The sequence below is a fragment of the Tursiops truncatus genome, chromosome 15 (genome assembly GCF_011762595.2).
Source record: "Tursiops truncatus isolate mTurTru1 chromosome 15, mTurTru1.mat.Y, whole genome shotgun sequence".
Lineage (NCBI taxonomy): Eukaryota > Metazoa > Chordata > Mammalia > Artiodactyla > Delphinidae > Tursiops > Tursiops truncatus.
In genome coordinates, this window is record NC_047048.1 from 61,034,101 (window position 1) to 61,057,143 (window position 23,043).

Below are 23,043 nucleotides of genomic sequence, written 5' to 3' on the forward strand. Positions count from 1 at the left end.
ATACCTGAAAAAAAATACTGACAAATGATTTATATCAAGAATACATAAAGAACTTTCACAACTCAATAAGACAAATAACACAGAGGGGAAAAAGTAGGGGTGGGGCCAAAAGACAGACATTTCACCAACACAAAAAACCTTCCAAAAAAAGGTTTCACACATGAGCTACATACTACATGCCAAGCACATTGCCGAGTACGTTCTACCTGTTATATCTACTTCCCAATAACCCAAAGCAGGAAGTGATTATTAACCATTTTACAAACAAAGATGACAAGTTGAAAAGGTCACCCCTACTGGTAAAGCAGTGGAAGAGCCAGGACTGAACTCAGCTCTGAGGCCAAAGTCTAGACTGTTTCACACTGCATCACACTGCCCCCCACCTGTCCTTCCCACAACATCCTGTAATAAAACCTCTCTCCGCACAGCCCTCATGGTCCCACTGGTGGTCTTAGTATCAGTCCTTTACTTGCCCCCACCTTGGGAGATTTCAAATCTTTCCAAAGGATGGGTAGATTCAGAGGGCAATATATAGTAATACACCACAGGATCCCCTGATCCTCTGAGGACGGATGCCTCTGCTGCATGCTACTGGCTGCAGCCTTTGGCATGCTTAAGGATACTGATGTCAGTTCGACACACTAAACTCTCAATACTCACCTCATCAGGAAAGTCCTTGGGGTGGGGAGAGGTGAAACGAATCCTCATTTCAGGATCTATTCTGGAGACCTGATCCAGAAGGTAAGCAAAACGAAGGCCCCCTTGCTTGGCTTTATAGTTGGTAGAAAAGCCACGGCTAAGGTTGGTGGACACTGCATTGTTGAACTGGACCTCTGAAGTGTCCCGAAAACTATTAACATTCTGACCAAGGAGTGTCACTTCTTTCAGCCCCTGAAAAAGGGAAAATAAATATACTGGAAGCAATTTTAAAACATGTTTGGCAGCTTCATACCAAATCTCTAAGTAAAATTAGCTAAACCTACCAAGAGCCATCCATAAATGTACTCTGTCTTTAACCCAATAATTTCATGCTTGGGCACCTTGTCTGAAGAAATGAACTTCAGAATAAAACCTTATGTAAAAAAATCTTCAAAGCATTTTTTAGAATAGCAAAAAAGCTGGATTCAAGCCCCATGTTCAATAACAATGGTTAATTTATAACACCCAAAATCAACTTATGACACCATTCTGTCCACTGAATGTTATATAACCATCACCTATGAAGTATTCTTGCCAAAAGCATTTAGTCTAAATCCCATCAAGCTTTTACACCTAACTTCCAGTTTACCAGAATTCAGGGCAATATTTTAAATGACAACATGAGGAAGCAATCAGCCAAACCCAGACATGTCTAATGCATCATTTAAGACACACAACAAAAAAGTGAAAGGACTGTTTTAGATTAAGAGAGTTTGAAGAAATATTACAATACAATCAAACAAAACTGTACAAATCTTGATGGGATCTTGGTTTGAAAACAGAACAGTAACAAGATATTTTTGGATAAATTAATAAATTTTGAATATGGGCTGTGTGTTAGAGAATATTAGTTAATTGTTAAATTTCCTACAAATGATAATGGTATTATGGTTATGAAGGGGAAAATTCTTTATTCTGAGAAGATACATACTGACGGATGCAGGGCAAAGTGGCCTGATGACTACCACTTACTTTCAAATGGTTCAAAAAAATATATTTATATATCTACAGAGATAGGCAGATAAAGGACATATGACAAAATGTTAATAATCATGTTTATTAGACTAGTCTTTCAACCTGTCTGTTTGAAAATTTGCATTGTAAAAGTTCAGAAAGAAGAATAATGGTTTCTATAAAGACTATTTTTTATAATTTTATTTTGACATAACTTCAAACTTATAGAAAAATTGCAATGGTGTAAAAAACTACCAGGACTTCCCTGGTGGTCCAGTGGTTAAGAATCCGCCTTCCAATGCTAGGGAAGCAGGTTCGATCCCTGGTCAGGGAATTAAGATGCCACATGCTGTGGGGCAACTAAGCCCGCACTGCAACTACCGAGCTCGCGCACTCTGGAGCCCATGCACCACAACTGGAGAGCCCACGTGCCATAACTACTGAGCCCAAGTGCTCTGGAGCCCGCGTGCCACAACTAGAGAGAAACCCGCACACCACAACAAAGAGCCCATGCGCCACAATGACAAGATCCCACATGCCACATCTAAGACCCAACACAGCCAAATAAATAAATAAATAATTTATTTATTTTTAATTAAAAAAAAAAACTCCCATATACTATTTGCCCAGATTCAATAACTGTTAACACTGTGTCCTATTTCTTTATTATTCACATTCACACCTCATGTATATACTTTGTCTCTCTACACACACACGCAAGCACACATTTTTCTAAGTCTTCTGAGAATAAGTTGCAAACATCATACTCTTTTACTTCTAAATATTTCAGCATATAGGAATATTTTCTTATATAATAGTAGTCACAGGACAATTATCAAAATCAGAAATAATGATAATATTATCTAATCCACATTCCATAAGCCAAATTTTCACCAACTGTCCTATGTCCTTTATAAGTTTTTTCTTAATCTTTATTCAGCAACAGCATGTCTAGAAATTTATCTTATGGATATAACTATGTAGATGGACAAAGATTAATGCATAGAGATGTACTTCTACACAGCACTGTTTTAACAGAGGAAGAACTGAAAGCAAATTGAAAGCTGCTGTCCTACAAGTAAATCATAGTGCATCCATACCAAGGAAGGCCACACAACTACAAAAATAAATTAAAAGCTGTTAATGACATGAGAAAATGTTCACACTATCACAGACAGGATACAACCTTGCTTAGGCAATGACATCACAATCACATTAAAATATATAATTTTTTTTTTTTTTTTTTTGCAGTACGTGAGCCTCTCACTGCTCTGGCCTCTCCCGTTGCGGAGCACAGGCTCCGGACGCGCAGGCTCAGCGGCCATGGCTCACGGGCCCAGCCGCTCCGCGGCATATGGTATCTTCCTAGACCGGGGCACGAACCCGTGTCCCCTGCATCGGCAGGCGGACTCTCAACCACTGCGCCACCAGGGAAGCCCACATATGTAATTTTTTTAAACACTTTTTCCCCCTGATTAGAATCCCACTCCAGGACCATGCAATGCATTTAACTGTCAAAACCCGAGTCTCCATAAAGACTATTTATTTTTACAAGTTGTGACATAATGTTAGCTTAAAAAAACAGGGTATACTAAATGCAACATGGATCCTGGACTGGATCCAGAAAGAAGACATTAGTGGGGAAACTGGCAAAATCAGAATAAAGTCTGAAGTTAGTTAACAATAATATACCAATGCTAATCTTTTAGTTGTAAGAAATGTACCAAAGTTAAGTGAGATGTTAACATTAGAGGTAACTATCTTTGCAACTTTTCTTACAGAAAAGTTTGAAGTTATTCCAAACCAGAAATTTTTTTAAAAAGATAGTGAGATATAAAACTAAGTAAAACACACACATATAAAGAGATGTAATGACCAAATGCAAAATGTTATGGGACAATTGGGAAAATTTGAATATGCGTGGACTAAAATGAAAAGATATTTAGCATTTTTTGTTAATCCTCTTAGAGGAATTAATGGTATTGAAAATATCCTTATTTTTTTTTAGGGATGCACAATCACTTAAGGGTGAAATGTCATGCTGTACTCTGAGATACTTAACAACCAAAAAAATAAAGTAAATATAGCAAAATGTAACAATTATTAAATTTCAGGGACTTCCCGGGCAGTCCAGTGGGTGGGACTCCACGCTTCCACTGCAGGGGAATCAGGTTCAATCCCTGGTCAGGGAACTAAGATCCCACATGCTGCGGGGCAACTAAGCCCACGCGCTGCAACAAAAGATCCTGCATCCCACAACGAAGGTCCCAAGTGCCACAACTAAGACCCGATGCAGCCAAATTAATTAATTAATTTTTAAAAACACACACACAATGCAGAATCTTAACTTTTCATAAGTCAGTGTCTTTGAATTCACTAAGATTCACTTTAATGTTATTAAGTTCCTTCTTTTATATGCAAATACCCTAGAAAAGTTAGGGGGTTTTTGTCACCACCTCAGTCTATTTAAACAGAATATCTCCATACCAAAGGAGTGAGTTTTGGTACTATTGGGGAGCTGGAAGGGGAGAGGAAGAAGACCACTTTAGACCACTTTGGATAGCACTGGGTGAGGTAAGGTATGAAGAATACTCACAGTGCCTGTAAGCAGCCAGAGACCGAATCAGGGAACTGAGAATCTGGGGATGGGAGAAGAGAAGAGAGCGTGCCCAAGTGCACAAACAAAGGCAAACTGTTGACTTAGAACTGGAGCAGGGGCTAGCTTCCCATGGTTCCTAACCCAAGCAAGTAAGAAAACACAGAGACTCAAGTGGAAGAAAAGCTCTGTATTCCCACCTATTGTCCTCTTTGGCAGGTCTGGAAAATTAGGGCCTAGGGTTAGGGAGAGACCTCAAGGGCTGAGGGACCAGCTCCCAATAGGAGGAAGGCAGGAGATATCTCCCCTCTGGCCTCTGATCTGATTCACTACCCTCACCTAACCTCTGTCCCTCAACCAGTGAGCTGGCTCAGTGATAAAATGAACAAGAGATTTGGGAATAGCCTAGAATACAAAGACAGACTAATAAATCATTCTCTGAAAACTTACTAAGTGCCAGTAACAACTGTCCTTCCAGTAACAGTCCTTCCAATAACCTAGCAAAGAAGGTATCTACCCTCTTTTCATAGATGGGGAAACTATGTTTTGAAGAGGATAGTTAAGTGACCTATGCCAGGGCATCAAGCCAGAGAATGGTGGAGCCAGAATTCACAATCATCTGACTCATGCTCTCTCCATTCTACTGTGCTGCAGCCCAAGCAAACCTCTCAGTGGATCTGCCTATAATTCCTGGGCAGCAAATCCAAGATGTATACCCAGGTATTTCCTTCTGGCCAGGTATGGTTCTAAACTTGTACAGCTTAGAGACAGCACAGGCTGCAAAACTAGAAAGGTTGTCCTCATCCTCCCACAAACACGCTCAGGGTAAGAAGGGCTGGAGAATTTTTCACCTGCTCAGAAAGCTTCCTCACTTCCTCTAGAATGGAGGCAACAGGCCGACTCCTCTCCCGGCCACGTGTGAAAGGAACAATGCAGTAGCTGCACATGTTGTCACAGCCTCGCATGATAGACCTGGGGAGGAAAGCACCAGAACTTAGTAACAGGAGGAGGATGGCCTGGTCCAACCCAAGAAGCAGCTCCCTTGGCATTATCCTTTGGCTCTGAATTCTCTTGGCAACAGGCTCACACTGGACCAATTGGAGATCTAAGAAGCAATAAAGCAGACATTTTTTATCTTTAAAAACTATTATGGGGAGTTCCCTGGTGGCCTAGTGGTTAGGATTCCAGGCTTTCACTGCCGTGGCCTGGGTTCGATCCCTGGTCGGGGAAATGAGATCCCACAAGTTGCAAAACACGGCCAAAAAAAAAAAAATTATGTGTTAATCACAGGATATAAACCAAACTGTAACTGGTGGATGCAGTGGTTACCCTAAGGGACCGCAGTGGTGAACGAACGGGTTGCAGACGTACCACACTTTCTACTGTTTATATTTACATATTTTTGAACTCTTTAAATCTAGACCAGAAAAAAATAAATACTATAAAGAGCGTATTAGGGGGCTTCCCTGGTGGCACAGTGGTTGAGTCTGTCTGCCGATGCAGGGGACAGGGGTTCGTGCCCTGGTCCAGGAAGATCCCACATGCCGTGGAGCAGCTAGGCCCGTGAGCCATGGCCACTGAGCCTGCGCGTCTGGAGCCTGTGCTCCGCAACAGGAGAGACCACAACAGTGAGAGGTCCACGTACCACAAAAAAAAAAAAAAAAAAAGAGTGTATTAGGAATGGAGACCTTGGATTTAAAACACAAGGTTCTGCATCTCTCACTCATTCCTGATCCAAATGCTAAGTATCTAAGTTACATCACCCTCTTTCATTGCATCATGTATATGAAAGCCTAAATTTATCTTAAGGAAATAATGATGGATAGATGTATAGTAAAGATGTTCACTGAAGGACTGTTAAATAAATGTTAGCTATTAATTTTTATAAAGCATTCCAACAACAGAGTATTGGACAGCCATTAAAATGGGAGGTTGGCAAACTTTTTCCATAAAAAACCAGATGGTAAATATTTGAGGTTTTGCAGACTATACAGTAGAGACTCATCCTCCTCACAACTACTTAATTCTGATATTGTAGTGGCAAAAGCAGCCACAGATAATATATAAACAAATGGGTATGGCTGTATTACAATAAAACTTTATTTACAAAAATAGGCTATAAGCCTATTTGCCAATCTGTTAGAGAAAACTTCATGACATAACAAATGTACATTATTTTAAATATGAAAAGGTCATAAAACCAAGTACACCAAGAGCCAATTTTTATAAATAAATATACACAAAGCACACACATACAAACACAGAAGAAAGAACAGAGTGATACACACCAAACTGATAATAGTGTTTATCATTAGCTGGTAGGAGTATAGGTAATTCTTACTCTCTTCTTTATGTTTTTCTACCTTTCCACATATTCTTCAACAAACATGAACTATTTTGTCACCAGATCTTCTTTTTTTAACTTAAAAGATCAGAGGAGGGGAAAAAAAGATCCTGAAAGCCCTAGATATTTTAAGTGAAAAAAATAATAAGAGTATAGAAGGGAGGGTAGGAAAGATTCCATATTATATACATGAATGCATGTGCAAAGAATACCTCTGAAAGGATTATATAAGAAACTCCTAACATGGCTGCCTCTGAGAGGGAGCCTAGGAGACTGAGGATGACAGGTGTGAGGGAGTCTTACTATACCATCTTTTGTCTTCAGTTTTTTGTACTATGTGCATTAATTTTTTTAATGTAATAAAATTAACATGTTATTTTAAAAGTAAGAAAGGAGAAGCTGACTCCCCATCTCTTGGTCAGTGACTCACACAAAAGCAGAAGTGGCACTGGGGCTCATCTGGACTGGCAAGACATCAGCATAGGTCTCATCCATAGAGAGCAGAACATTGGCAGCTTGCTGGCCTGACTCGGCAACAGCAAGCAGCCGAGGAAGGTCCCTGTAGGCATCTGGACCAGCCAAAATATCCACCGTTTTCTCTCTGTTGAGGATCTCCTCCTTCAATCTCTCAGCCATGCAGCCTGGGAGGGAAAAGAAGTAAGCTAAGACCTGTTCCCAAATTCATCTCGTCTCACTTCTTTTTAGTACACATTCTCTCCAGCTGGATCAGAGACCAGGTCACAGAAACTTCTCTAAGAGTTTAGCAGCATCCCTCAAATTTGCCCAACACTTCTATACCTCTGGAACCTGCATATTCCTATATAAGAAAACCACAGGAAAAGAGCTCTATAGCAATTCAATTAAATGCCTGGAAAAAATGAAACCACCACCCAAAAACCTTTCTAGACATGAACCACCTCTTTTTTCAATTGAAAATTACTTGGTGCTACAAATAAAAACTATTTTGTGTCAGGAACTTACTTATTAAAATAAAACTTATTTATATACATCTGCACTTACACACTTTATCCCTCTTATTGCCCATAATACTTATTAAAACCTATAAGAAATGAGTTATCCATCTACGCTGGTATCTTCCATAATCAAGAATACCACTATTAGTAAAACTATACAATTAAAAATCTCATTTTATTTAAAAAAAAAAAAACCTTTAAAAACACTGGTTTAAGAACTATTCTTGGCTGTACAACCGTGTATAGCAGCATCATTCACAATAGCCAAAAAGTGGAAGCAATCCAAGCATCCATAAACAGATGTGATATATACATACAATGGAATATTATTCAGCCTTAAAAAGGAAGGAAATTCTGACACAAGCTACAGCCTGGATGAACCTTGAGGGTATTATGCTAAGTGAAAAAAGCCAGTCACCAAAATGTTGTATGATTCCATTTATATGAAGTACCCAGAGCAGTAAAATTCACAGAGGCAGAGAGTAGAATGGTGGTTGCCAGGGACTGAAGTGAGGGAGGAATGGGGAGTCATTACTTAATTGGTGTGGAGTTTCAGTTTGGGAAGATGAAAAAGTTCCTGAAATGGACGGAGGTGATGGCTGCACAACAATGTGAATGTACTTAATACCACTGAACTGTACATCTAAAAGGGGTCCAAATGGTAAACTTTATGTTACGTATACTTTACCACAATTAAAAGAAAAAAACTATTTGGGGGATTTCTGACATTCCTAACAGATATATACCCAGGGGCTTCTATAATGAAGGAACTGGAATGGAACAAAACATTCTAGCTAATCTTTCCATCCTCCTGCATCACTCAGTACATTAATCTGTGTAATAAAGGATATGCTCCAACCTGTGTTTCGACCCATCATCAAGAAGAATTAATTTAACTATTGCACAATGGACACAGTCTATTTTAAGGTTAAGTACATTGACTAAATTCTGGGACCATGAGGGTACAGAATATTTATTTTTGAAATATTCCTCCCAGCTATCTATACCAGAGCTGTCCAATAGAACTTTCTAAGACAATGGTAATGTGCTGTATCTACACTGTTCAAACTGGTAGCACTAGTCAAGTGTGGCTACTGAGCAGTCGATATGTGGCTAGTGAGACTGAAGAAGTGAATTTTTAATATTATTTAAGTGTAATTAAATTTAAATGACCACATGTGACTAGTGGCTATTATACTGGTCAATGAATAATTAGATCTTCACTTGCGCATGCTTCAGGAGTCAAGATAAAAGGTGCCTACGTGGTAAATTCAAGCTGCCCCTTCAGACTCCAAACTCTCTCCTATCCACTACTCTGTGCCACCATGAGCCCCATCAGACTAGTAAGGACAGATCGCTTTCTGAGTACAGTACCTATTACTTTAAGGCACTAAGAAAAGCCCTCTTATGAGCTTTATCTCATTTAATCCTACAGCCTCTGACATTAAGTATAAGAGTTGAACGGCATGTATAAGATTGTATAAGATTTCTTCACCACTGGGAATCCAGCCTCTAAGGGAAATCCTAGCATATAAAGCTACACGGAGCCCAAGTCTCACAAAACTCACAAAATCTGCAAATTACCAGATACCTAGAATCCCAATCCTCAGAGGCACTCGGGAGCGGAGCCGTTTTGACTTCAAGGATTTGAGCTGATGTAAACGATTCCAGATGGTCTGTTCAGCCTTCTCCCTGCAGAGGTCAAAAAAGGTAGACCTGAACCTGAAAATAAACTACAAAGCAATCTAAAAGAGCAAGACAATGGGAAGAATGGGAATTCCCTGGCAGTACAATGGTTAGGACTCCACGCTTTCACTGCAAAGACACAGGTTCAATCCCTGGTTGGGGAACTAAGATCCTGAAAGCCATGCGGTGTGGCCAAAACTATTCCTAGAATGATGCCCTCCCTGCACATCTCCAAATCCTGACAAGCCTTTAAGCCAAAATCAAAAACAGTCTACTCCAAAAAGCCCTCCCCAACTCTCCTCTGTTGGAGAGTTTGTTCTCCTGTCACTTTACCTATTCTATTCCCTGTACTCAGCAATTTCTTTTTACTGTTTGATTTTTTTACCTAGTGCTTTCTGCCAGATGTTAGAGCTATTTGTGTATGTGTCTTAGTTCCCGTATCAGACCAGACTCCTTAAAGTCAGGCGCCATGGAGGAAGGGTGCATTTTGGAATCTCTCAAAGAACCTAGTCCAATGTCTTGCAGCAAAGACCCTCAGGACAAAAATGCTGGATTAATTAATTGATAGTATAGCCAGCTGAGGAAACATAACACCAACATGCCTTGTACACAGAGACAAAGTAATGAACAGGGTATGTTCACTTCTGATGGATGCCACCCATCTCTGTTCAGAAGAACTCTGTCCCTGACCACTGACGGTACCTAGCCCTTATGATGTGAGGTACATCATAAACATGTGCCACTGGCTGCAAGAAAAACCCAAGGAAAAGTTGGGCAACTCAGCACACTCTCGGTTTCCTCATCAATAAAATGAGTTTGATAACAGCACCTACCTCACAGGGTTGTTGTGAGAATTAGTTAGTGCACGTATAGTACTCAGTACAAGACCTGACATTCTACCATTACTATCTCCACTGGTGTACAACTGCAAATCCACTGGCTCATCTCCATAGGTAGGGCCAGCCTGGCACCGTTGGCTCTGGCATTATTATATAAGATATATTCACTCTCTAGGTAAAGAACAAATTCCCACCTGATAGAACACGTGACAAGGAGGACCACATCAGCCTGGGTGGAGAGCAAGGAAAAAAAAGAAAATTATGATCTTTGAAATTAACCTTTTAGAATCACTGCCCACAGCCCCTTTTTTTTTCAGATTGTGGTGAAACACACATAACATAAAATTTACCATTTTAACCATTTTTAGGTGTACAGTTCAGTAGCATTATGTACATTCACACTGCTGTGCAGCTATCACCACCATCAACCTCCACAACTATTTCAACTTCCCCAACTAAAACCTGTACCCATTAAACACTAACTCCCCATTCCCCTCTTCACGGCCCATTTTTAACCTAGTTCCTTGCCTGAAGGTGAGCACTACCTTAAAAGTTTCAAAAATAACTGCAACAAAAGTACAGCTCGGTCCCACACTGCACTTTCCTCAAGGGAATTCACTGTCACTAGGCCACAGCCTGCTCATGAAACTCCACCCAAGAACTGGCACACATGCAGAATCTCGCCCAGGAAACAAGGGGAAGCAGGAAATAGTGTGTACCTCCTGAAGGTTACTGGTCCGGAGGTAGCCACTCTTCTGTAAGATGGACCAGGCTATCTCTGTGTCATTCACATTCATCTGGCAGCCATAGGTCTCAAGGTAGACTGCAATGAGAGGGCAATTCCACTGTAGGCAGATGAAAAGGGACAGCATGTCTCAAAAGGGCTCCTCCCCAAATGCCCCAGAAACACCTGAGGCAACTGGTTAGCCGCTAAGTCCCCTGTTGCCTCAATTCTAAGGCGTCATTAATTGCCAGATGTACCCCCAAATTAATGACAGCCTTTCAGAACAAAAGAAATACTACATTATATACACATACCAATTACAAGCCATATCATTTAAAAATGGAGAAAACATGCACCTGAGAATCAGGAAATATGGTTATAAAAACAATTAGAAAAGGGAGAACTAGTTGACAATAATTATCAACCTGGGGGAAATAAATTTAAATCCATGTTAGGGTTTCCCTGGTGGTGCAGTGGTTAAGAATCCGCCTGCCAATGCAGGGGACACGGGTTCGAGCCCTGGTCCGGGAAGATCCTACATGCTGCGGAGCAACTAAGCCAGTGAGCCAAAACTACTGAGCCTGTGCTCTAGAGCCCACGAGCCACAACTACTGAGCCTATGCTCTAGAGCTTGCGAGCCACAACTACTGAAGCCCGTGTGCCTAGAGCCCGTGCTCCGCAACAAGAGGAGCCACTGTAATGAGAAGCCCATGCATAGCAATGAAGACCCAATGCAGCCAAAAATAATAAATAAATAAAACAAATAAATTTATTTTTAAAAAAATCCATATGTTACACTCCTCCTTCTCAAAATGAGGTTCTCCAGACTCTGGAGGGAGCAGCAGTGGCCAGAGGGTACATAAAGCCACAAAATAAAAATGAGGCAACTTCCTACAGTAACTTCAAACGTCTTAAGTGAAAGCAAGCATGGCTAACATGACATAAAACACATTTGCACAAAGTTATAAGAACCTCAATTTCACACCGTAGTAAGACCCTTCAAACTAAATTCCTATCTCAACCCCTGTGCCCACCAACGCACTTTAATCTACAAACCCAAATAAATTCTAAATGGAGTTAAAAGTTGAAGGATAATCACATGAAAACCAATAGAAAAGATCAGTAATTTTTTAAAAAAAGAAACAATCAGGATTTTTTTTTAAACCTTCCTTGGCTCACTTCCCTTGTATAAAAAAAGAAAACACCAAACTTATGTCAGGCAGACACTGAAGGGAACAACAAATTTTAAAGGACTACAAAATACTGAGCAGGAGTCACAAGGTATACAGACTCCTTGATTTACCAATTCAACTCCTAGAAATTTATTCCAGAATAAAATTTTTAAAGAAGCTATCTATATATGCATGTATCTGTATACATATATATGAGGCACTTATTATAGTGTTATTTATAATATAAAAATTTTTGAAACAACCTAATGTCCCAACAATTGGAAAACATCATGGTACAGCATGTGATATTTTGCACCAATGTTTTTAAATTTAATTATTAAGACTAGTATTTGGAAGAATATTAAATGAAAATAGCACATTACAAATAATTTGCACCATATGACTGCAACCAAATCATTAAGAATTATAAAGGGAAATTTTTTTTTGAAACAGTGCAAAAGGGGAGAGATCTGGTTGTCTCTTAATGTCTCTTCAACCTTTTTTTTTGGCTGTATTGGGTCTTCATTGCTGTGTGCGGGCTTCCTCTAGTTGCGGTGAGCGGGGGCTACTCTTCGCTGTGGTGTGCGGGCTTCTCATTGTCGTGGCTTCTCTTGTTGCGGAGCACGGGCTCTAGGCATGCAGGCTTCAGTAGCTGTGGCATGCAGGCTCAATAGTTGTGGCTCATAGGCTCTAGAGCGCAGGCTCAGTAGTAGTGGCGCATGGGCTTAGTTGCTCCACGGCATGTGGGATCTTCCCAGGCCAGGGCTCGAACCCGTGTCCCTTGCATTGGCAGGTGGATACTCAACCACTGTGCCACCAGAGAAGCCCTCAAACATTTTTTTTAAGGCATTTTAACTGAGTGCATTATGTTTCTCAGAAGATCTCTGCCTAAGCATAATGATTTTCTACAGCACCAATTATGAAACCTACCTTATAACTTAGGATGATCTAAAAATCAGAATAGAGATCATAAGGGTTTCCAAAGGTAACCAAAAAGAGGACTACCCAGGACTTCTACCCACAAGTTGCGTGTACCAAAACTATAAATTCCTTTATATTATTGTTACTTGGTAGAGTCTGACAATTCCATAACTTAGCAGCCTTCCCACTCTGTTAACCCTCCAAAGCCACGTCTGTAATAAAAGACCTGTTAAGAATCAGACTATCGGACGTTCCTGGTGGCACCGTGGTTAAGAATCTGCCTGCCAACCCAGGGGACATGGGTTCGAGCTCTGGTCCAGGAAGATCCCACATGCCATGGAGCAACTAAGCCCACGCATCACAACTACTGAAGCCTGCGTGCCCTGGAGCCCTCACGCTGCAACTACTGAGCCCACGCACCACAACTACTGAAGCCCGCGTGCTGCAACTACTGAAGTCCGCATGCCTAGAGCCCATGCTCTGCAACAAAGAGAAGCCGCTGCAATCAGAAGCCCGCACCCTGCAGTCAAGAGTAGCCCAGAAAGCCCGCGTGCAGAAATGAAGACCCAACGTAGCCAAAAAAATAAAGAAAGAATCAGACTACCGATACTGGAAAGGAGTAAAGCAGGAAGTCCAAAGAGAAGTAAAGTAAAACCAACCTTTTCTCTGCCTTCCTAAAAGATCATCCACTGTGAGATATGGGGGTGGGTCCTCCACATCTGGAGTAGACGGTTTCTCTTGAGGAACTGAAGCACTTCTTAAAAAATGCTGAAAAGTCGGTCCAGTGGCCAGCCTGGAGCTGAAATCCTTCCAAACTCCATCCTCCTGCCGCCTCTCTGGACTGGGACCTGCAGAGCTGCGGACACCACTGTGTGCCCTGCAGGTCCTAAGCAGCAGCCAGGACACAGAGGTCAAGGGCCCCCACCTCAGACATCTCTGTGCTTGGAGGACACACTGTAAAGGATGCATGGCACTAAAACAGCCCAAAGACTGCAAGAGAATGACAGACATCACCAACATTTATTGAACACTATATACAGGGCACTGCTCTAAGCACTTCCAAGTGTATTAATACATTTAATCCTCACAAAAACCCAAGAAGGTACTCTTAATAATATTGTCCCCTTAATAATATTTTACAGGTGAAAAACTGAGGCAACTTGCCAAATATCACACAAAGAAGTGCCAGAGATGAGACGCAAATCCAGGTAGTCTGTTTTCAAAACAAAGGGGTGGTAGAGATGAAATGAGAAGCCCTGACAAAATAACAAAGTAGCACCTTGTGCCAGGAACAGTTCCAAGGGCTTTAAGTGTATCAGCTCTTTAAACCTTCACAGCATCCTGAGTAACATAGGCAACAGACACTATTATTATCCCCATTCAGAGAGGAGGAAATAAACAGAAAGGCTGAGGGACTTACCTAAGCTCCCACAGCCAGTAAGCAGCAGAGTCGGGATTCAAATAAAGGTCTCTATTACAACAAAGCCTCTGTCCCTAGCCACCTTGCTACACCGCCTCCCCACACTGTGAAAACCATTTACTGAGGGCATCTTCTTTTGGGTTCCTTCAAAAGTAAAGTATCTAACATGGGGGCACCATATGCCTGATCGGTGACTACTTTCGACCTCCAAGAGTCTCAGATTACTGCCCTTCAAACTTCCCACCCAGACTCTCTCACATATGGCTGGGGGAGAGAGATGGAAAATGGCACAACCTTTACAGAGAGCAATTTGCCACCTTCCATCAAAATTACAAACACACAAACCCTAGATAACTAATAAGAACCTACTGTACAGCACAGGGAACTCTACTCAGTACTCTGTAATGACCTACATGGGAAAAGAATCTAAAAAAGAGTGAATATATGTATATGTGTAACTGATTCACTTTGCTATACAGCAGAAACTAACACAATACTGTAAGTCAACTATACTCCAATAAAAATTAATTTTAAAAAAACACACATACACAAAAACCCTTTGACCAAGCAGTTCCATTCCTAGGTATTTATCCTACAGATAGACTCATGTGCAAAATAACCTATGCATAAGGATATTTGATGCAGCAGTGTTTCTAATAGCAAAGAAACGGGGAAGATCTAAATGTCACCCATAGGGGACTAGTTAAATAAGTCACAGTACATCCATACAATGGAATAAGATCCAACCGTTAGAAAGTGAGGTTGAATCTATACATGACAAAAAAGCAAAGAAGCAAAGTGCTATACTAGATATAGCGGGCCATCCACAAATCTGTGTAGGAAAGAAGACATGAACATTCAGGTACATATTTATAAATGCACACAATATCTCTAGAATGCATAAGAAACAGTGGGTGCCTCCCAGGAAGGAACCTAGGTGACTCAAAGTACAAAAGGTGGAGACTTACTTTCCACCACATATTCTTAATGGACCCCACATCTCCAGCTTGACTACCTCACTCCAGCCACACCAGACATCTTTGTACTGATCTTCACTAGCTTCCAGGCTTTTACACATGCTGTTTTCTCTGGCTAGTGTATCTTCGCTCAACTGATGTGGCCAACTCCTACACTACTTTTAGGTCTCTGCTTCCTCCTGGAAGCCTTTCCTGGCCACCACCGCCAAAGTCTAGGGGTCCTCCCCTAGGTTCCCAAAGCCTCCTTATAACTATCACAAGACTCATCACACTTTGCTGTTAATTACTGCTTATCTCTTGTAAGCCGGAGGTCTCTGAAAGCAGGGAACAAATCTCATTCATATCTATATTCTTAGTATCTCCCATTCTAGTAACATGGCAGGTGCTATACATGTCAAATGAGCAGATGTAGCCTGTTACTTCTCCAACCCGATCACCTGCTGTACATGCTACCAGCATTTTAGGCAGGAGCAATGCCAACCTCCTTTCAAGTGACAGAAAACAGCAGACTTTTAGTGTGAACTTTAAAGTCACCCGTTTCTGCCCCTTACTTGTTGTGTGACCTCAGGAAAGTCAAATTCCCACCTCTGAGCCACCAATTTCACATCTGTAAAATAAGGATAAAAATAATACCCACCTCTCAGAGGTGTTGTGAGAATTAAAGATGTTAAAACCTAACTTGGCATACAGTAAGTCTTCAGTAACTGCACAATTGCTGCCCACACCTCCTTTGATGGTGGGTATAGAGCATTGTGGTTAAGACGCGAGAGACAGAGTCTGACCCAACTGCTGCCTCGCCAGGTAACTTTGGGCACGTGGAAGCGTCTTAAGTTCTGGGAGCTTCCATTTCCTCATGTGTAAAATGGGAATAATAGTACCTATTACAGCACCTATCTCCATGTCTGTTGTGAGGATCAAATGTGACAATACGAACAAAATGCTTGCATAGCACAATGTAGGGGGCCTCGGTGGGGGCCCACATTAATTAGTCGACAATAACGATGAGACAATAGCCTCATCTCAACATAAACAATAAAGCATCCCACTTCATTGGTGATTACAATGTGTCAGGCGTGGTGCTAAGCGCTTTTCATGGATTACCTTATTTAATCCTCACAGCAACTGTGAGGCAGGTTCTACGATCATCCTCACTTCACAGGTGACAAAGCTAAGGCTCAGAGGAAAGAGGGCTGACTTGTCCAAGGTCATAAACGAGTAGGAAGCGGGGCTGGAGTGCGAACCCCGACAGCCGAACTCCAGGGTCCGCGCTGTAACCACCGCGCCAACCTCCCCTTGAACACCGCGCATTCCCGGGGCACCGCCGCCCCTCCAGTCCCAGACGTGGGGCGTGGCCGAGGGCGCAAGCGACCTCCGCCGGCGCTCCGTTCACCTACCGCTGCCCGAAAGCCTGGCGTCCAGCCGCGAAAGCTCCTCTCAGTAGGCAAGCTCCCGGCTCAGCTGTCTGCGGCTGCGCACGCACAGGCGCAACTTCCGTTCCGCCTCCAATTTCCGTCCGGGGCGCTCCGTCCGGCGGAAGTGCGTCTTCTCTACTGTCCGGGTGGGTCCAAGCTCCTGGCTTTGAAAACCCTCCACTGGTGAGCTGAACCAAGCGGTAACCCCTAGCCGGCAGGTGGCAACTGAGCGCTTGAAATGTGGCGAGTGCGAGTTAAATGTGTTCTAAATGTAAAATACACACCGGATGTCGAAGAAAGGATGCCAGCTACCTCCTCGATAATTTTTATATTGACTACGTGCTGAGATAATATTTGGGATTTATTGGTTTAAATGAGTATATTATTTAAGTTAGTTTCATCTGTTTCTTTTTACTTTTTTCATGTGGCTACTGGGAAAATTTTAATTATTTACGTGGCTCGCTTTCTATTTCTATTGGACAGTGCTGCGTTATAGGTTAAAGATTTCCCAATTCACGTTTCCAGCATAGAACCCCCCTCCCAACCCCTGGAGTCACAGACACATAGTTCCACTGTCTATGGGGCACCTCCCCTTGGGTACCTATCGACCGTCTGTAACTCAATACAGAACTCTTCATTTCTTCGTACACATCCTAACCCAAAACCTGTGTCTGCCCAGTCTTGCCCATCTCAGTAAATGACCCAAGCATCCTCCCAGTTGCACTAGGAGAAACTGAGTCATTTTTTGTTTCCGCTCCCTCAATCTCCACACTCAGTCTATCAGCAAAGTTTTGTCAGCTCTAATTCCAAAATGTCTTAAATCTATCCACTTCCTTTTCTCCCGTTCTTCTGCTGCTGCAACTCTAGCCCAGGCCACCATCATCTGATCAGAAAGGACAGCAATAGCCTGCTAACTGGCCTCCTTGCTTTTGCCCTTAACCTAGTCTCCTACCAACTATTTCCCACACAGAGCCTAAGAGAGTTTGTTTTCTTAACTCAGATCATGGGAATTCCCTGGCGGTCCAGTGGTTAGGACTCCGCAGTTTCACTGAGGTGGGCCTGGATTCAATCTCCATCCTTGGTTGGGGAACTAAGATCCTGAAAGCTGTGCAGTGCAGCAGGAAGAAAGCAACACAAAACAAACAAACAAAAAAACAAGACAACTCAGATCACATCATTCCTCTGCTGAAAACTCCCAGTGGCTTGCCATTGCCTTTGCAATAAAATCCAGATTTCCTACTGTGTCCTAGGACCTGCATGATCTGGCTACTGCTTACTTTTTACTTCTCCAACCTACTTATTTATTTCTTACTATTTACTTCTCCTAGCATGTTCTCTCTAGTTAACTATATTTCAACTACACAATTTTATTTTGCTCCTTCAATACCCCAAGCACATGTTTATCTCAGAGCCTTTGTACTTTGAACATTCTCTCTGGAATGTTCCCCCAAATTGTTTCAAGGCTGGTGCCTTCTCATCCTTCAGCTCTCCAGAGAGGCCCTCTCTGACCACCCCATGTAAAAGGCTCCCATCACTATCACATCATTTTCTTCTCAGTATTTGTCACTATCCAAAATGATAGCATTTTTTGTTTACTTGCCATTGCCTCTTTCCTAGACATTCAGCTCCCTGAGAGGAGCAACACATTCTGTCATGTTCACGGCAATATCCCCAGGACGTAGCACAGAGTCTGGTTCATAGGAAGCCTTAATAAATACTTGTTGAATGAACAAATGACTGCTTTTTTGGGTTCCCCAGAGCAGACCTTGAAAAAAGGACTTGAGTGCAGGCAGGTGATCACAGGAGACGCTGATAAGGTAACTCAGGGAATGAGACAGGGGAGACAGCCAATAAGGAGGGTGTTATCAAGCCAGGTGGGCATCTGGGTCTTCATTCTGTTGGGGAGCTCTAGGAAACAGTGTAAGACACAGACCTCAGAATTATTTCACCCAAACGGAGAGGAAGCTGGGGTAGTTATATACTACCAGCCATGGTGGAAGGATATTCCTACATGTGTTAATTCCTCAGTGCTTCTACTCTGCCTATGCAGGGAAGGCTGTGGTTTGGGAGAAAAACCTCTATCAATAAAATGCAGTCACTGACTCCAGCATTCTGAATTACCAAGGCTCTGGGCGGCCTGACAACCCCTGCTACAACTGGCCTCTTCGACACCTCATTAGAACTCTATGAGGTTATTATTGGCCCAAGTTACAGGTGAGAAAACTGAAAATACAAAAAGGTAGTCGAGCGCTGAAGCTCACATAACTAGGGTATGGCAGAACTGGGATCCACCCGCAGGTCAGTCTGATCCCAAAGTCCTATTCTTAACACTGACTGACTAATTCAAAGTCAGACTGGCTGGTTCACATTAAGGCTCCGATGCTTACCATGATAGCCATGGCCAAGTCAGTCCCCGCTGCTGACTTCCACTTTCTTTGCATATAAAGTGGCTGCTATGCAGAAAATATACTGCACTGAGGGTAGGAGGGTGGGAAGACAAATCAGTAGAGTATTGAGGAGGCTGTGGCAGTTGTCCAGAGATTGTGGAGTCCTGGGCCAGTGCGATGGCTTGGGGCAGTGAGGAAAAAACAGACCCAGATTTCAGGAGTTTGAGACATACCACAATAAATTCCACAGCATCTCTTTACATGACTGCTGGGTGCCAATTGAGTCAAATATACAAAGGCAAACACAGCCCAAGAATTGTATTATGGCTCTTGTTTTTTACTGTGGTTCTCCGGGTAATCTAGAATGTGCTCTGATCTTTTCAGGCAATAATCAGCACCAAAAATACAAAATTTCAGAATTCCTGGAAAACTTTTAGACTCTAGAGACAAGTTCCTGGAAACTCTGAGATCTAAAGACTCCAGTTGGAGAAATATTCAGGTTTCCTGTGAAAGTTTTTACTACAAGGGGAAGATGTTCTGTCCTAACTCGGCCGGGGGTGGGGTGCCACCTGTGCCACACAGAGCCCCACCATGGTGGCCGAACCTCCATCCCAATAGGAGTTACGTTGAGGAGGGAAGCCTCCCACCCACGCTACCAAGGTCAGACAACACCCATTCACTCTCCACAGTGACCCCAAGAATGGACCCTGTCCTTCCCGACACATCAATTCTCTATCCCAGGTCCTACTTATCATTTCAACATGGCCCTTCCCTCTTTAGCCTCGGTATTGTCCTCCTAGAATCACAGGAGAGAGGGATTCTAGAGCTGGAAGGAAGCCACTTTTAGAGCTTCCAATGTGGGAGTCAGGGAGGAGCCAGGATTTCAACCCAGGTCTCTTGGCCTCTTAGAACTGTGCTCTTTCAAATCTGGATCTTCCCCTAGTGGCCCCAGAAGGAGGTGTCACCTTCCCCTTTTGTGGCCAGAGCAGGAGGCAGCAAGTCAGATGTCAGAGCTACCCCTTGCCAGTTCTGATTGCCCATGGGATGGGCATGAGGGATGTTCTCTGGTGCGTGTTATGTTGCCCCCACCTATACATGCACACACACACACACACACACACACACACACACACACACACACACACCAGCCATTCCCAACATCCCTACTATCCTTTCCCACACACATCAGCCCATGTGAGGGCCAGGGACCATTTCCAACCTCCCAACCCAACACCCACTACATTCCAACAACAAGGGTCCTTTCAGCTGCCATATTGTGGAGTCTCAGACAGTGTTGTGTCTTGGGCAATGAAGGTGATAAAAACAACACCCCCCACCCCCGCCCAGATCTCCAGGAGCTTGGAAGGCTCATGTTCCATCCCACCTTGGGAATCTGTCATCTGGGATGCCATTCCCCCTCCTACCTAACTCCTCCTGGTTGCTGATAGTTCTAACAGTTACTGAGCAACTTCTTCTTCCCCTCCTCCTTCCCCACTGATTCAGCCTCAGCCAAATGACTTGTTTTGGCCAACGGAATGAGAGCGGACACAATGCAGAGGATGTACATGTGCTTGTGCACTTTGCTTGTCTTTGAACTCCAGTGACTTGCCATGAGAACATGCCCTGGGAGCTGATGCCCCTTCATCCTGGGCTCCAGAAGGAAAATCATAGAGTAGGCCTGAGCCCAACCCACAGCCTGGACCAAAGCCACCCAGCCAAGCCCAGCTTCTAATGGTCAAACTGCAGTCAACATGCAGCCCCAGAAGCATGAAAATAAATGCTTGTTGCTGTGGCCACAGAGTCTGGAGTTGTTTTGGTCCACAGCATTATTGCAACAGCAGCTGATTTTTAGCCTGCTCCTTCAGAAGGACATCAGCTTCAGGTCTCCTCCTGAGAGAAACCTGCCCTCACCCCCAGAGCAGGTCAGGTCCCTGCTGTCCTCTCTGGTATTTCCATGAGTCTACCCAATCACACATTTGATTGTGAGAGCTTCTGCTGAATTTCTTTCCCCTGTGCAAGGGGGCCTGTCAGTCTTGCTCCCAGCAAATCAGCTCCTGGACCCAAGGATTAGCACAAAGTAGGTGTGCACTATGTATTTCTCAAATGAACAGTGGGTGCTTCCCTGGTGGCGCAGTGGTTGAGAGTCCGCCTGCTGATGCAGGGGACACGGGTTCGTGCCCCGGTCCAGGAAGATCCCACATGCCGCGGAGCAGCTGGGCCCGTGAGCCATGGCTGCTGACCCTGTGCGTCCGGAGCCTGTGCTCCGCAACGGGAGAGGCCACAATAGTGAGAGGCCCGCGTACCGCAAAAAAAAAAAAAAAAAAAAAAAAAAAAAAAATGAACAGTGGCTTGACGAATGGGTGGGCAGATTGAGGTGGGCAAAGCTGGAATCTCTCTGCTTACCTGCATTTCCCCAGGTTTCTAGAACAAGCTCTGGCTCTGGCTTGTTATGTGAATCTATGTGGGCCTCAGTTTCGTGTGGGACCTTGATTAGAACTGCTTAGTCTAATGCAGTAGCTACTAACCACATGTGGCTACTGAGCATGTGATATGCAAGCGGTGTGAATGAGGAACTGAATTTAATTCCATTTTAATGAATTTTAATTTAAAAACTGATAATTCAGTTATTGGAAAACTTTAGTACATTTGGAAATACCTGATTATGTGAATCTAATTTTTTCAACTGGAAACTTTATGAAATCTGAATACCAATCAAAGGTTTCCAATGAAAATTTGGTATCTGAATAGAGATGTGCTGTAGGTATAAAATACACACCAGATTTCAAAGACAGTATGAGAAAAAGAATGTAAAACATTTCATTAATGAATTTTTATAATATGTGTTGAAGTGGTAACATTTTGGATCTACTGGGTTAAATAAAATTTATTATTAAAATTATTTTCATCTGTTTTGTCTTACTTTTAAAAATATGGCTACTAGAAAATTGGTAATTACAAATGTGGCTTGCATTATATTTCTAGTGGATGGTGCAGGGCCAGAAAGTCTCTAAGGTGAACAAGGGCTCTGCAGTCAGAAAAACCTAGTTTGAATCAAGCTCAGACATTTCATAGCTGTGTGACTTCGGGCAAGTCACTCTCCTGTTCTGAGCCCCCGTTTTCTTACCTGTGTAATGGAGACTGCCGTGCCTATCAACATAGATACGTGGTGAGGATCCAATGAGGAAATGTATGTACAGTGCCTAGCACATAGCAAGCACTCTCTAAATGTAAGCTATCGTTACTGTCATCACGGTAATTTTTCTGGACAACGCAAGCAACTGGGGCTCATATGCAGCCAGCTGCATGGTACAGATTCCAAAGAAACATTCCACGAAGCACACTCCAAGCGTCCTCCCTTCTGCAGGAAAGGAGCGAGAGGCTCTCTATGATGGTTTTAAAATAGGTCCACACACAAAAGATGTTTAAATAAATAAATAAATAAATAAAATAGGTCCACAAATTCTTCAAGAGGTGGAGCCTAATTCCCCTCCCCTTGAGCGTGGGCTGGGATTAGTGACTCACTTCTAATGAATAGAATAAAGCAAAAGTGACAGTATGTGACATCCAAGAGTGGGTGATAAGAGGCATTGTGGGCCCCTCTTGGTTCTCTCTTCTGTGTCACTCACTCTGGGTGAAGCCAACCTTCTTGTCATGAGCACACTCAAGCAGCCCTATAATTAGGCCCATGTGGTGAGGAACTAGGGCTTCCTGCCAACATCCATAAGTGAAAAATATTGGAAACAGATCCTCTAGCCCCAGTCAAGCCTTCAGATGAGTGCAGCAGACACCTTGACTATATCCTCATGAAAGACCCTGAGGCAAGAACAACCCAGCTTAGCCCCTCTCAAATTCCTAATCCACAGAACTTGAAAGAGAATAAATGTTCACTGTTTTAAGCTGTGAAATTTGGGGGTAATTTGTTATGCAATAGTAGATAA

At 42.8% G+C, this 23,043-nt stretch overlaps 1 protein-coding gene across 7 annotated transcripts in view; it reads right to left on the reverse strand.

The window, feature by feature from the left end:
* Positions 1-20,303, reverse strand: part of CDK5RAP1 (CDK5RAP1 mitochondrial tRNA methylthiotransferase) — a 72,028-nt gene extending 51,725 nt beyond the window's left edge. For 3 of the 7 annotated variants that reach the window (XR_004521993.2, XR_004521992.2, XM_019950844.3), the window contains exons 1-7: positions 13,569-15,840; positions 10,812-10,915; positions 10,287-10,321; positions 9,159-9,259; positions 7,024-7,234; positions 5,101-5,221; positions 661-891 (exon numbers count right to left, since the gene is read on the reverse strand). Coding sequence is in view for 5 of the 7 variants with exons in the window: in XM_019950844.3 (XP_019806403.2) it covers positions 661-891; positions 5,101-5,221; positions 7,024-7,234; positions 9,159-9,259; positions 10,287-10,321; positions 10,812-10,915; positions 13,569-13,929 (1,164 nt within the window). In the remaining 2 variants the exon portion in view is untranslated. Of the gene's footprint in view, positions 1-660; positions 892-5,100; positions 5,222-7,023; positions 7,235-9,158; positions 9,260-10,286; positions 10,322-10,811; positions 10,938-13,568; positions 15,844-16,407; positions 16,676-16,700 lie in introns of those variants that run through there. The other 4 variants (XM_033839214.2, XM_033839216.2, XM_033839217.2 and 1 more) reach the window with 4 other exon arrangements.
* Between the last annotated feature and the right edge of the window lie 2,740 nt (positions 20,304-23,043).